General features: G+C 49.3%; 1 protein-coding gene across 2 annotated transcripts in view; it reads left to right on the forward strand.

Moving 5' to 3' along the window:
- Positions 1-12789, forward strand: part of Cd300a (CD300a molecule) — a 20148-nt gene extending 7359 nt beyond the window's left edge. Inside the window, exons 2-7 of one of the 2 annotated variants that reach the window (XM_013508663.1) lie at positions 3401-3733; positions 4424-4571; positions 6955-7049; positions 10363-10400; positions 10580-10687; positions 12129-12789. In XM_013508663.1, the coding sequence (XP_013364117.1) occupies positions 3401-3733; positions 4424-4571; positions 6955-7049; positions 10363-10400; positions 10580-10687; positions 12129-12359 (953 nt within the window). In that variant the 3' untranslated portion in view covers positions 12360-12789. The remainder of the gene's footprint in view (positions 1-3400; positions 3734-4423; positions 4572-6954; positions 7050-10362; positions 10401-10579; positions 10688-12128) is intronic. The other variant, XM_005412236.2, reaches the window with a different exon arrangement.
- Positions 12790-15154: the final 2365 nt, after the last annotated feature.

Genomic DNA, 15154 nt, shown 5'->3' on the forward strand with positions numbered 1-15154 from the left:
TTTTTGGTTTTTCTCTGGTACCGGGAACCGAACTCATGACCTTGCGCTTGCCAGGCAGGCGCTTTTGCCGCTGAGCTAAATCCCCAGCCCCTTCAATGCCAGCACTTTCAAACCCAGCCCCCACTAAAGCCACTCGTGAAAGACGTGACTTCTCAGCTCAGAGGGTGGAACTCCTGTGACCTTCTTAAACTTCACAGGGGTCTATGTCTAGCCTGCACCCTCTCCACAACTGTCTCTTGTGGCTATTTCCCTCCCAGTCACTATGGTTATTCTGTAGCTGTTCTGTGGCTCAGTCTCAAACAGCTAAGCCTTTCCCCAAATGGCTCCTGATTAAACTTTCTTAAATATGATCAGCACCACACCGGATTCCTTCGCCAACTCTAGGTTGCCCCAAGGAAGGAGGCACTTACAGCGCAAAACCCCATGGTGTTTTTGCAGTTTGCAATAGTCATGAGCTTTTCTTGGGGCTAATGCTGCGGGCCTGTTCTACTGTCTCTTCCTGGAGCTTCCAGAGCAGGTGTCTTTGTTACTTTTCTCTCATGGCTGAGACAAAATACCTGACGCCCAATATTAAGGAATGAAAGGTTTATTTAGCTCACGGTTTGTGGAGGTTTTGGTCCATACTTGGCTGGCTCCAAGGCAGAATGGCACATGGCACAGGGCAATTGTTCATGGCCATGGAAAACAGCAAAGCAACAAAAGCAAGAAGGGAAGAGCAGCAGCTGGAAGAGCAAGCCTCTTTCCCTCCCTTACACTGTATGCAAACTACCTGCCCCAGGGTGGGTGTAGCCCTCACCTCCACAATTCCAGCATTGGACCATGAATCAATCATAAGCTCTAGAAGCCCACCCCATAACTGCATGAGGATTTGAGGGGACATCCAGACACAAACCATAACAGCAGGGCTGTGTCAGGAGAGACCGGTGCCCTCGCCGGGAAAGGGTCAGCTTTCCAGACTGCTTCCTTCTTTCTTCTGCATTGTGCTCTGTAGTTTTTAGTCTTCTTGTCGCCTCCCTCCTGATTCCCCGAGATCAACTTCTTTTTCTCTTCACCAAGTGGTTGTTTTCCAGGTTTCTCGATTTCATGTCCCAGAGAGGCTGTATTTTGCTGCCTGTCTGTGCTCTGCCACTTTTAATCTTCCTTTCCACAAGCATTTAAAAGACAACTACAACAAAGTGTCAGATAGTTTGTCCTTATCTATGGAGGTTCTTTTTTTTCTCCTTTGAATTAGCAAGGTAGGGAATTTTAGTAAGCACTTTGGCCAGATTCATCTCAACATATTATGCTGACTTCATGAAAAGAATTACGGAGCTTTCTCTAATTTCATATTTTCTTTTTTCTTTTTTTTTTTTTTTTTTTTTTTGGTTTTTTTCCGGTACCAAGAATCGAACTCACGACATTGCACTTGCCGGGCAAGCGCTGTGCCGCTGAGCTAAATCCCCAGCTCCTAATTTCATATTTTCTGCAAAAGTTTGAATAGGTTGGAATTGTATATTCCTTTGAAGGCTTGAGAGCAGTAACCTGTGAAACTCAGTTTTGCTTTCCCCCTTTCATTTTGTATATGTGCTGCTGAAGCAAGCACCTCTCCCTCTTTTTTGGAAGGGAAAGAATTTTATAATACTTTTTTTGGGGGGTGGGGAGGTTTCCAGTACCGGAAACTGGACTCAACCTTGTGCTTGCCAGGCAGGTGCTGTGCTGCTGAGTTAAATCCCCAGCCCAAAGATGAGAGGAAAAAAAATATTTTTTTTTTTTGGTCTTGTTTTTTTTTGTTGTTTTTTTTTTTTTTCCAGTGCCGGGAATTGAACTCACGACCTTGCTCTTGCCAGGCAGGCACTGTGCCGCTGAGCTAAATCCCCAGCCCCTATAATTCATTTTGTTATCAGTCAACATTTTCATATACATCTATCCTGGGCCTATGTTTGTCACTTGTATTTACCTAGAAAATCATCAGTTTCATTCAGGTTCACAGACTTACTTATATTTTGGGGTTTTGTTTTCTTTCTTCTTTTTTTTAGATACCAGGAGTCAAACTCAGGATCTTGCACTTGCCAGGCAGGCGCTTGTGCCACTGAGCTATATCTCCGGCCCCAGACTTGCTTATATTGACTTGATAATTGCTGTGGTTATTTTTCTTTTATTTGTGTATTTGGGTTTTCTCTTTTCCCCTCACCCCTCTTCTTTTTCTTGATTTGAGGATTCAAGGACCTGGGAGAGCAAACCTGAGAGACAGGACTGGGTGGGCATTTGAGTGGTCCGAGTTTTAAGTGAGAGTTAAGAATCTAAAAATCTCAGTGAAATGAAAGTGTTCTACCCCTTAGTAAGAAGAGCAAGTCATCCCCGGACTCAGCATCCCCTTGAGATCACAGCGTCACTGAGGGGTTGAGGGAGGTGCTCTGCCTTCTGCTTGGTGGCAGCGTCTGCTTTGTGCTGACACCCTCAGCTTTGTGTCTGAGATCCATCTGGGAAAGTGGGGGACATAAATCTTGGGAATAAAAAATATGCTTCCTTAAAAATTAATCTGCCAGAGCTGGGCAGACTACACAGGACAAGACACCATGAAGGTTGTCACGAGTCTTACGCTGCATGCATTTTGATCCCCAAACACTCACTGAATGTGCAGTGTCTTAGTTACTTTTCTCATTACTGAGGCAAAATACCCCATGCCCAAAGATAGAGGGAGAAAAAGTTTATTTAACTCGCAGTTTGTAGAGGTTTCAGTCCATAATCTGCTAGCTCCAAGGCAGGTGGACGCATGGTAGAGGGGCAACAATTTATGGTGGTAGAAAACAGCAAAACCAACAAGAGGAGAAGACCAGACTCTTTCTGTCCTTTATATAGTATGCAGGCTACCCTCCCTAGGACAGGTGTACATCCTTAATCTTAGCCAGAACTATGCCAAACCAATCAGTGGACTGATTTCCTAATCACACACCCTTAATCCCAGCATCACGTACTCTAGATCCACCACCTCTGAAAAAGCCCTATGACTGCATGAGGCTTTGGGGGGGGAACCATAATATACAGTATTCTCATCTCAGTGGTCTGCTGACCTTCCTTCTGCCCTGCCTCACATCCCAAGGTGGGACCAGAGGGGTAGATGGCTGCTCTCCACATACAGAGATGCCCAGGGCAAGGGTCACCTTCCTGGGAGAGTAGGAGCTCAGAGAGTAGGAGCTCAACTGTTCATGGTCCTGGAAAGTTTGGAAGCAGGAGGCCTGGTCACTGAGAGGGATAGGAGGAGTCGGATAGAGGAAGAGAGAAGAAGGGGAAGGTGGTGAGGGGTGACCTGGCTGGTGGGGACTGATATGAGGTGGAATGGGGGGTCTTTTGGAGGATCTGACCCCCAGGGGGTACACTGATCCTACTCAACTGTAAGAGACCAGAAACTTGTGTTTTCCAGGCTGTCTTCTCCTGAGCGGTCCTAGCATTGTGATTGGCACCGTGGGGGAATCCCTAAGTGTGCGGTGCTGGTATGACGAGGAAGACAGGACACGTAACAAGTACTGGTGCAGAGAATCATTTATGGTACTATGTGACCATATTGTGGAGACTAAAGGCTCAATGAGAGTAGTGAGGCGGGGCCGAGTGACCATCAGGGACCATCCCGCCAACCTCAGCTTCACGGTGACCTTGGAGAACCTCACCCTGCAGGACACAGGCTCCTACCAGTGTGGGGTTGATGTATCGTGGCAAAAAGATCCCACCGTCGATGTTATAGTGTCTGTTCTCCCAGGTGAGTTTCTTACCCCAGCCCTAGCATTGCCCTAAAAGGCTCAGATGGGAATAACTAGGGCAGGAGTCAGATCAGAGAGTAGGAACAAACTCTGAGTGAGTGCGCAGGGACTGTGGGCAGGGAGGGACAGGGACAGGGAGAGAGAGACAGGTCCAGGGCCAGAGGGAGCACCCTGGAGTAGCTGGCAGTCTGGAACAGTCTTGAGGGAAGGTGACATCAGGTGACAGGGGGTGGAGAGCAGAGTGTGCAAAGCTGAGCCCCAGGAAAACAGAGCTGCTCGGAGGGAGGTAGGGGCTGAGCAGAGGGCCGGGTGAGGGCCAGGTGGTGACAGTGCTGCATGCAGAGGGAGCTTGGACAAGTGACACATCCGCATTGTGGTTAGACAAACACCTCCTTGAGCACCTGGCTATGCTGGGTGGAGACCAGACCAGGCAGGGGGAGCTGACTCAGGGGCTCTTGGAGGGGCCCTGCCCCACCAACCACACAGAATGGGAATGGTTTGGGGCAGATCCTATTTCCCCTTGGCAAATGCTCTTTTGCCTTGGGAGAGTCCCGGGAAGAATTTGGCCCTGGAATCCCCCTCCTGTCCTCTTTCTGAGTAATTAGTATGAAGTCAAATCAAAAGGCATTGGCCAGTAGCAGGAGAGTGGGAGAAGAGATCTTTGAATCTAAGTTGTGGTTTTGCCCCAGCAGCAACTTCAGAGAAACCTACAAGTTACATCATAGCCAGGACTTCAACAACCACAGCCAAAGTCCCAGCCATATCTTTTACCAGCCAGAGGAATACCACTCACACCTCCAGCAGCCAGGAGAACCAGCAAGTTGTCCAGGACTCAAGGTACGGCCATCCCGTCTGTGACCTGGAAGGGGAATCTTCTCCTCAGGAAGGACTCAGGGCTCAGGGGTATTGGGGGTACAAGGTACACGCCTGCTGGATGGGACTTCCTGTGCCCTTTGTCCCAGGCCCATGTTGGAAACTGCACTCTGCGCATCCTAGCTGGGGTCACTGAGGCCACCCTGAGCCTGTCCCAGGCTAAAAGAGAGGGTACAGGCAAGGGGGAATTGGGAAGCAGAGGGAATGAAAGGAAATCAGCAATGAATGGGGCTGGGAACATCCTGCCGTGAATATTCTCCATGACAGCCCTGAGAAGTGAAGCTGCTGAACTATTACCATGCTCATTTTACAGATGAATAAACTGAGGCTCAAAGGTTAAACAATTATCTGGTCACAAAGCTACAGGAAAAAGGGCTGGGCTTAGGGTAATGTGACCCCAAAGTCTTGGGTTCCCCCATTAGGCAGTGGTTCTCAATTTTTATAGGGGTCACCAAACCACCAGAGTGGCTGACACCTAGAGACTCTCCCTAGAAAAAAATGCACACAGTCATAAATGATTTTGGGGGTTCAGATTCCTCCTTTGAGTTCCTGGGGCATTGCAGTTTGACCATGGCACTGACTGCTGGGAGTTAGGACAGGCCCCATAGGTTAAAGATTCTGGACACAGCAAAACTTCCTTGTGAAGATGCCACTGCTCTTTGGGGAGGCCCAAGTCACTGCATTTCTGACCAATGGCTACAAATTTGGGGGTACACATTCTTCCCTTGGGTTCAGTAATTCACTAGACTCAAAATTCTACAAAGCGCCACCTTACGGTTTTATCATAAAGGATGAAGATCAGGACCAACCAAATAAAGACATAGGCAGCCCAAGGTCTGGGAGAGTCCCAGAGTCCACGTGGGACCTCCATGTGTCTGTCTCATCTTCTCTGTCCAGGGTCTTACTGGGGTTTCACAGCACAGGTGGACTGGTTGCATCACTGGCCATGTGATTAAACTTGGTCTCCAGCCCTACTCTCCCCTGGAGGTTGAGCTGGTTAGAGTCTATAATATATGGTGTTTCCATTGAGCAGCCCCATCCGTCATCTCTGAGCGGTCAAGTTGATCCAGGAACAGCAAAAGTGCTCCCATCACTTGGGGCTCTCTCCCAGACCCCAGGACAAGGGCCAGTCATATTTTCACTTCTCCATACTTTGAAGCCCCTCTGCATGCTTCCTGCCAATGCAGAGTCACCATGTTGACACTGGAGAATGCAAAATTCAGACTCGAAGCATGCCTCTTGCAGAAATTCACCCTGCAGGTACACACAGGAGCCAGAGCTCAGCTTTGCTAGAGCCTGAAGCTTCTGCAAATTGTATACGTGTGTGTTGGGGGGGGCATCTTTAAGAGAAGATGAGGGCTGGGGTGTCACTCAGTGACAGACACCTTGGCCAGCAATGACAAGGCCCTAGGTTTGCTCCTCAGCACTGCAATAAATAATCAATCAATCAATCAAATGTTTAAAAAGTAAAAAAGACAGGAAACTACAGATACAAACTCAGGCATGGAAGAAGAGGTCTACTGTGAATCTGCTGCTGCTTGTCCACGCGTGGAATAGCAGAGCTATGGAATGATTTATCCCAGCAGTGTCTGTAATCACACAGAGAATGAGGGAAATGCCAGTGAGAAGGGGTCGCAGGAATCACAGTCTATCTGTGCGACAGAATACTATGCAGCTGAAGAAGAGCACTTCCCTACGCACTGAAAGACTTCTAAGACGTCAAACCAGAATAGCATTGCCTCCTTTGTGTGAAGAAAGAAGGGAAATACTATACATTCATATGTGTCCACTACCATTTTTTTTCTTTTTGTGGTGCTAGGGATGGAAAGCAGGGCCTAGTACACTTGGCAATGCTAGGCAGATGCTGTACCACCGAGCTGCATCCCCACCCTGTACATTCTTGTTTGCTTGTCTGTGAATAAAGTGCCTAGTGTTAAGTATACTGTGTGTATGTGGGAGGAACTGGAGGATGCGTGGATGGGAAGTGTAGAAGGGATACATTATACTGTTTGCCTTTCTCAAAAACTTGACTTATGTAACTGAAAAGTCAAGGAAGGACCAGATGTGGTGGTGCACGTCTGTAATCCTCACACTTGGGAGGCTGAGGCAGGAAGATCACAGCGAGTTCAAGGCCAGTCTGAGCTACACAGCAAAACCCTCTCTCAAAAAAAAAAAAAAAAAGGAAAAGTCAGGGGAGCATTGGGAATGTTGCTCAGCAGTAGAGAATTTGCCTAGCACGGACCAGGCCTGCAGTGTAATCCCCAGGCACAATTAATTAATTAATTAATTAATGAAACAAAAGTCTGGGAAGGCTGATGCCCCCTCACCTTGCCCACCTCCCCACCAGGCTCCCTGTGCTGCTGTCCTTGCTGGGTGTTCTGTTGCTTCTGTTGATGGGGCTCTCGCTGCTGACCTGGAAGATATTGCAGAAGGAGGTCAAAGGTAAGTGAGCTCTGAGGCCCTCTGTCCCTGGTTTGTCCCTAACCACAGCATCTCATCCACAACACTCTGTCCTGGGTCCTCAGAGTGGGTACTGAGGGCACCTAGGGCTGATGCTAGGGGCAGGCTCCAGGGCAGGTGTTTCTGGGGGTGGCTCTGGGAGGGGGAGGCCTTTCCTGCGGGGGCTCAGGGTGTTGTCCCACGGGGCAGTGCCCTCTTCTGTTTAAAACTTGTGCATGGCTTCCCACACCTTCAGAATGCAGCTCCTAAGGACTGTCAGGCCCCCTGTCTGGCCTTGCTCACTTCCCCTCACCCTACTTCTGGACCCTGCAAGGCCCCTTCCTTTCTTCTTTGAGACAAATTTTTGCTACATTGCCCAGCTTGGCCTCAAAAGCATGATCTTCCTGCCTCAGCCTCCCGAGTTCTGGGATTATAGGCATGCGCCACCATAGGTGGTTAAGGAAGACCCTTCCTGTGACTATTCATCACCCAGCAGGAGCCACAGCCTCAGCCTCAGCCTCTCCTGCGCTTGCTCTGGCCCCTGGAATGCCTCCCATGTCCTCTTTTTGGCTCATTCCTTCCGATCCCAAGTGCTGACCTAAGCCTTCGTCTCCTCTGAGACCTTCTTTCTGATTGCCCCCCTAAGAGTGTTTGCGGGCCCTTCCTGCATGTACCTCTGCACCTCAGCTGTCACAGCCCTGTTGGAAATAGATTGCCATTGCTGGCTTCCCTGACTGCCCCTGCAGCAGTCTGTGCCTTCCTAAAGGCCAGGGGTGATGATCAGTATCTGTTGGGTTTGCGCACCTGATGCCGAGAACGAGGACCACTTCCTCTTTCCCATCTGCTTTGTTTCTGCCCCTTTCTGGAGCCGCACATGGATGCTGCTCGCCACGTAGGGTTTCCCCGCCTGGACTGCTTCCGTTCTGTGATCTCCGCAGACTCTGTGATGCCCTTTCACCCAGAAAGCCTGTTTTGTTTTGTTTTATTATTTTATTTTACTTTTTTGTGGTACTGGAGAGTGAATCCAGGGTCTTTGCACTGAGCTATATCTCCAGCCCTTTTTAAAATATTGAGATAGGGTCTCACTAAATTGCTAAGTATGCTATGCCTGGTTTAATGTGCTCTTTAATACCTCTAGCCTCAACAGACGCCACAGGAAGCTCCAAGCATCCTGTAATCCCATTTTCTTTTGAGCTCAGGTTGTTAGAGGACATGTGTGGGGCCCCTGGAACCGTGTCTGGCACTCAGTAAATAGGTGCTTAATAAACGCCGGAGAGATCAAAGAAGTACAGGACCTAGATGTGATGACACACACCTATAATCCAGACACCCAGGAGGACTGAAGCAGGAGGATCTCTAATATGAACTCCATGTCAACTTAGCAAGACCCTGTCTCAAAATTTAAAAAAAATTTAAAAAGGAACTCAGTGGTAGAGGATTCCGGGGTTCAACCGCTTAGTCTCTCTCTCTCTCTCTCTCTCTCTCTCTCTCTCTCTCTCTCACACACACACACACACACACACAGAAGCATGTATGCACACTCAAGCACACAAGCACACATGCATATGTGCACACACAGGAACAGAGGGACAGAGAAACTCAAGTTTCCTTCCTGTGCCAGGAGTCCATGATCCCGCGAGAGGAGGATTCTCAGCACAGTCATTGTCCATTGTTGTCAAAGCCTTTGGGCTGCAGGGAGGTCTGGGTGCGAGATGGGTTACTCTGTCCACAGCTGCAGGAGGAGCTGGTGTGTGCTGCAGGAAACGGGGGACAGGGTCTCACACTCACTTCCAGCTCCTGGGTAGAGGTCAGCCCAGCTTTTATGTGCCTGAGTCAGGGAATAAGGACCACTTCCTCTTTCCCATCTGCTTTGTTCCTGTCACTTTCTGGAGCCTCACATGCAAGCTGCTTGCCACGTGGGCTTTCACCCCCTGAACTGCTTCTCTTCTGTGATCTCAGCAGAGTCGCTGGCCTTTCACCCAGAAAGCCTCTTGCTCCACAAGTAGCCTCTTCATCCTTCCAAAGGGATGTATGATTGCTGGAGGGAACTTGAGAAGTAAGGAGAGCACAAAGAAGGAAATTAATTCTCCTTAGCTTAGTGAATGATAACTAAAAGTCCCACCTCCAGAGAAAACCAACCCCTGGCACTGAAGACATGTTCCTTCCAAATTTTTCCAGGCCTGTGTATGCATGTATGATTTCTTAAAGAACTTGCTTTGTACCATGAATTCTCTTTTAGAATAGTAATTTTGCACTTAATATACGGTACCATTTTGCCTGCTATTAAATGTTTTAGAAATCACGGACCAGAGTCTATAGGTATGTGAGTGTATTATATCTTGTTGAATGGGTCCTCAGCAACAGGAGAAGGGCTTTCTGTTCAGATACCCTAAACCTTTGTGCCTTAGTTTGTGAGTCCTCAGCCCATCTCCTGACAACGTATCTGGGTTGTTTTCTCACCTTGAGCCTTACTCCTCCCCGCCCCTGACCTGCCTCATCACACCCATTAACACCTGTTCCTTCCACCTCTCCTTGTCATTCATTCATTCATTCATTCACACTACAAAGCTGTCCTGAGCACCCGCTGTGTGCCAGGGCCTATGACGGGCTTTGGGACACCATGGTGACCAAGGTAGACTGGATCTTCCCCTTTACTGAGCTTCCTGTGCAGCCAGCTACTCTCACACCTTCTCATTGCTACCTTCTTCCCTACCCTGAACCTTTGCTTCCGCACCACCCTTCCCCACTTCCCATGAAGCACCTGTCCAGCTGTGGGGTGGAGTCCACACACCATGTTGGGAACCAATGTGTTTCCATCCCAGAGCACCCCATTGCTATTCTCTTCCACCAGGAGGAGGCTCAGCAAGCACATTGGCTGTTTGTGGACTTCTGTCCACAAACTTTGGGCTTTTCCTCTTGCAGCTTTGCCTGGAAGGGTGTGTCTCTGTGACATGCAGGGCAGTGGGCTCTAGGTTCCCTGGCCATTGATCCAGACCAAGGGCATCAGGCTGTGTGTGAGTTAGATGCTTCTCACAGCTCCTGGGTCCCTAGATTGAAAGGGTCAGGATGTACAGAGCTGTGCAGGAAGGCGAGGCCCTCTTTTCTCCAGGGCAGCAGGCAGGTGGCTGTCTGTGAGGGACAGGTTCCAGGCTCAGGAGTTGAGCAGATGCTCCTAGAAACTCCTCATGGCTTAGGTCTTTGCAAAGCCAGGGCCTCCTTCCTCTGCTGCCTCCTGCCTGCTGTCATCTGGCACATAGGGGTCCCACTCCTGCCCTGGCTCAGTGGTTCCACCTCCCTCTCCTCCATTTGTCTTTAGGTGGTGAGCATTCAAGGCCAGGCCGGAACCCCAGGCAGGTAAGGGAGGCTATGGCAGGAGGTGGATCTTCCCAGGTGGGCTGATTAGGGAGCACTCATTGCCTAGAGAGACACTGAGGGAAGGATGGGGCTAGACACCCACAGCATAGGCGTGTCTACAGAGAGGCAGGGCCAGGGGAGGGGGAAGAGCCTCCCTGGATGTCTCCCTCCCACCACAGGCCGTTGAGCAGTGTGAGCCTCACTACGCAAACCTGCAACTGCACACATGGTCACTGCGGGAAGAGCCAGCGACGCCGAGGCAGGTGGACGTGGAGTACAGCACAGTGGTAAGTGCGAGTGCTAGGGTCCCACAGGGACCCTGGCCTATGTGGGTGGCACCACCTGGGAAGTGGGAGTGGCCATAGAAGGAAGGGAGGGACTGGCTCCAGGACAGCCATCCACAGAAGGGCACGTGTAGGTTTTGCCAGAGTCAAGGTCTTTGGAAGGGCTTGGTGTCACTGTGGCTGGAGGTGGGAGGATGGGAGTGCTTTGGGGTGGCCAGTGACTATGGCCCAGGCATCAATAAAGTAGAGCATTTATGACACACCTACTATATGCCACACACCCAGGGTTAAAGTTGGCACTCTGTCCTGTATTGGGCCCATCATCTTTTTGGTATCAACTTTACCTTTCCGGATTTTGTCCGTTACCTCCTGGATGCTGTCACCTTAAAACAGGAGCAAGGAATAGACTGCACCCTGGTCTCCTGCCCTGGTGTGACCCATTCTCTAGTGGGTAGGGCTTCAAACAGGCTGGGGAGAGATGTAAGCACCAGGAAAGGGCTGCCTCAGGCACCTCCCAGCCCCACCCTCAGCCCGTGAACCCCATGAGCCTATCTTGGATACACGAGTGAGGCCATGGAGGGATGGTGGCAGGGAGTGGGTGACGCTGTTGCTGGTCTGCTCCACAAAACTGCCCAGCTCCCTGGAATGTGCCCAACCTGGCACTATTTACCCAGGCTGCTGTTCCTGAACCATGCAGAGGATCCTGTTCTACATCATTTCCATGTCCCTGAAAACCATGTACCTCTCTGAGCTGCCGGGTGTCTGCAGAAGGGTGAGGTGGTTTCACGCCAGGCTGTCTGAGCTTCTGTTTACACTTGATGGCTCCTGGCCACATGTCTGAACCCCTACTTCTTCTTCACATGACATGTTCTTAGGTCCACATGGCCACATGGGCCTGGGACCAACAATACTTGCTTGTCTAACTCAGCAACTGATGATCTCAAAGTGGATCAGGAGCACACACAGTCTTACCCTTCAGTCAGCCCCTTTGGATCAAGTCAGAACCTCTGTTCGCAGCACCTTGAAGTCATTCAAACTCTATCTAGATGGCCAGGGTCCTGCAAAGCTGCTTTTGTGTCCTTCAAAAGGACCTGCTTTGTTTTCACAGCCAGGACAGTCCTTTCAGGGGAGAATAGAGATGTATCTCAGTAGCCCCAAACTTCTTGGGGTCTCAGTCTCCTCCTTGTAGAACAGACCTGGCTAGGTTGGCCTTGAGCATCCCAGGGACCACATGGTTCCCCAGGGATTCTGAGCTGTAGCTTGACCAGGTAGGTAGAGCAGGTGGGTGGGCAGAATGGCTGATCTGAGTCCAGGCAAGAGGAAGAGGCCAGGACAGTGGGAAAGCTGCAGCCCCCACAGTGAAGGCTTCTTTGGGTGGTGCCTCCATCCTGAGCTGGGGATCTGTGCTTCCCCACCTCCTCCTGAGCCTTTGGTCTCTTTGCAGGCCACCGCCGAGGAAGATCTTCACTACAGCTCAGTGGTGTTTGATTCACAGAAGCAGAACTCTAATGCCAATGGGGTTTTCTCCCAGAGACCCCAGGAGGAGGAACCAGAGTACAGCGTGGTCAAGAAGCCTAAGAACCACCTTCTTAGCCCATGTCCCCCACAGTCTGCTGCCTCAGTGGGGACCAACAGACAGCTGAGCTCCCAGCAGGCTGTCCCTCCCATGCCCTGAGCCCAGCCAGCTTCACTGGGGATAAGAAGGAACCAGGGATCCGCTGGACCAGTGGGAAGCCTGTCCCACTATCTCTTTCATCTTTGCCCTGCTACCTCCCAGCTGTGTGTGTGGAGGATGCCACTCCCCAGTCCTATGTGACTCTAGGAAATGACATGGTTCACATTAGAGAATACCTGCAGATAGCTTTGTAAATCACAGCCTCATAGAAATGTCCTGATTGCTGGGCAAGGAGAGCTGAGAAACAGCAATGACAGGGATTTGTTCCTGTGCAGAAGATCACAGGGCACCAGTAAAAATCACCCCACAGATAAGGACACTGAGGCTTAAAGGGAAGACACTGGCCTATGATTCCAGAACTATTGACAAATTTCTCTGGACTCTTAGACTTATGTTTAATATATGAGATATAAATAAAGTTTAAACTATCTTCTTTTTTTTTTTTTGGTTTTTCTCCGGTACCGGGAACCGAACTCACGACCTTGCACTTGCCAGGCAGGCGCTTTGCCGCTGAGCTAAATTCCCAGCCCTTAAACTATCTTCTTAAGGTTCGAGGGCAAGCAGAAACACTAAAACAACATCCAGGATTTGGAGGCAGATTTATGTACATTGATGGGCACTGATCAGGATCAATCCCAGAATGTCAGGCCCTGATCTTGCTGGTCTAAGGCTTATATGGAATAAGCAAGCAGGAAGTACAGTGGAAGAATGGCTTGTTAATTGGGGATTGGTTTATACAATGTGCATCATAGTGACCAGCTGTGCATCACAGTAACCAGCCATTTCTAAGAGACAGGAGCAACTGAAACTGGAACAGGAACTATTACCTGGGCAACTAACAAACTGAAGCATGCAGGTCAGGGTGGGGCATTTTCTAGTACATTTCCCCCTTCTTTTAGTTTCCCTGGCAAATCTTTGCTGGGCTTGTTACATGTGCTCTTTTTAGATGAGGCCCAACTAGAATTTAAGCCTGTCTGTTTGTAACATTACTCTGGAAAGGTTGTGAGGGAGTTAATCTGATCTAGGAGAGTGTCCACTGTGTCTTGGATGCTCATCAAATATTGGTCGAGTGTTTGATTGATTATTCTGTTCTCTTGGGACAACTGTCCATAGAGAAACTGATAGTTGGGGAAGCAAGGACTAGGGTAAGCAGAATCCAGGTCAAATAACAAAAACCACAGCTAGCAGGGGCACAAGGAAGCAAGGACTGGGATAAGCAGCCTGAAAAGACATAAAAATCAAGCGGAATAGGTATGAAGCAATCCTGTGAATGATGTCCTCAAGCTTCAGTCATGTGTGTGTGGCGGGGGGGTCTCTTCAGAGTGAGCCTTGGAGGAGCTATCCATTTTTTAGTGGATCTAAGGCTGGATTTCTGAAACTTGTAGGGGTAGTTAATATGTACCTGGCGGGCTGGGGATTTAGCTCAGCGGCAAAAGCGCCTGCCTGGCAAGCAAGGTCGTGAGTTCAGTTCCCAGTACCGGAGAAAAACCAAAAAAAAAAAAAAAAATGTACCTGGCTTATATGTGTGTGCAGGAATGTGTATAGATATAGCTTGGCTTTTAACTGGTCACAAGCTGTATGTAGTTTTCTTTGACATAGTTTTTGAATTACCTCTGCTACAAATGCAAGCCCATTGTTGCTGCCAGTGATCAAGGTTAGGCTTTATCTAGGGATGATTTTTCATAGTGGGACCCTACAAATTTTTACTATCTTCTCAGTACAGGTAGGGAATGGGAGGTTGGGGCTGGTGACATAGATGCTAAAGCCTGAGCTGGCTGCAGGAGTACAGGTGCCAGTGCAACAGCCTGAGCTTGTCAAACATATGGTAGGGGCAGGTCTAGTGGCTGGGGTTGATGTTTCAGTCAGTTGGAACCCCACAAGGGGCTTAGGCCTCTGGATCACATTATTTTGCATAATTGTTGGCAGGTTTCCAAACAGCAATGTGCTGTGAAGATCATTCCTGCAGGAGAGTTTTGGCCAAAATAATTTTGTCCAAGGTGACCACAGCATATCTAGTCTGTTGACTTCATTTCTAACAGAGCTACTTCCATGTGTAAACAGGGTGTACTCAGCATCTGTCAGGGGGTCAGTTTTTTAAGAACAGTTCATCCCAGTACAGCTGTGGCACCTGGACAGTTAGATGTTGGTCTAATTTGAGCTTGTCAGTTTTCTTGATCAGAAGGACAGTAGCTATTAGAGTGCAGAGGCAAAGAGGGGAGGTAGCCCTTAGAGGCTGCTGATCACTCCCAGGGACTGATAGTCTGAGTAAGCATGTAGAAGCCAGAACAATCCAAAAGAGTGAGGGCAATCACAGCAGCATTGGCAGCTCAGAGACCTTGAAATAGCTTTACTGGCAGGAGAGATATATTTTAGCAGCTTGACAGGCTATACTGTTTGCTCAGGGGACTGTGACAGAGCTGGAAGGGACAGAGAAACCTCAGAGAAAGGTTCCGGTGCTGGTGGCTTGGCCAAATATGTTGTTAGAGCCTCCTCCCAAATAGTGGGACAGTTCCCAAACCCTTGCAGCATGGGTTAGAAACCATAGACTGTAAGGTGATGGCTATGTTGTTGCTGGTGGACAGCAAAAATGGCCAGGCCTGGAGGTGAGTCTTTAGTTTATACCTTTGGGAGGAGAGTTTTTAGAACTTCAGGATTGCAGTTATCTGTCTCAGGATGATGCCACTGCCAGTAACTTTACACATGTTTATTGGCTTCTTGCCTCCCTCTTTGAGGTATGCCAGGACAGTGCTGCAGTATTGATCTAAGGCTTCATACCTGTTGTAGCATTACAATCC

This window comes from Chinchilla lanigera, unplaced genomic scaffold (assembly GCF_000276665.1).
Source record: "Chinchilla lanigera isolate Chin_1 unplaced genomic scaffold, ChiLan1.0 scaffold00152, whole genome shotgun sequence".
In the NCBI taxonomy this organism is placed as follows: Eukaryota; Metazoa; Chordata; class Mammalia; order Rodentia; family Chinchillidae; genus Chinchilla; species Chinchilla lanigera.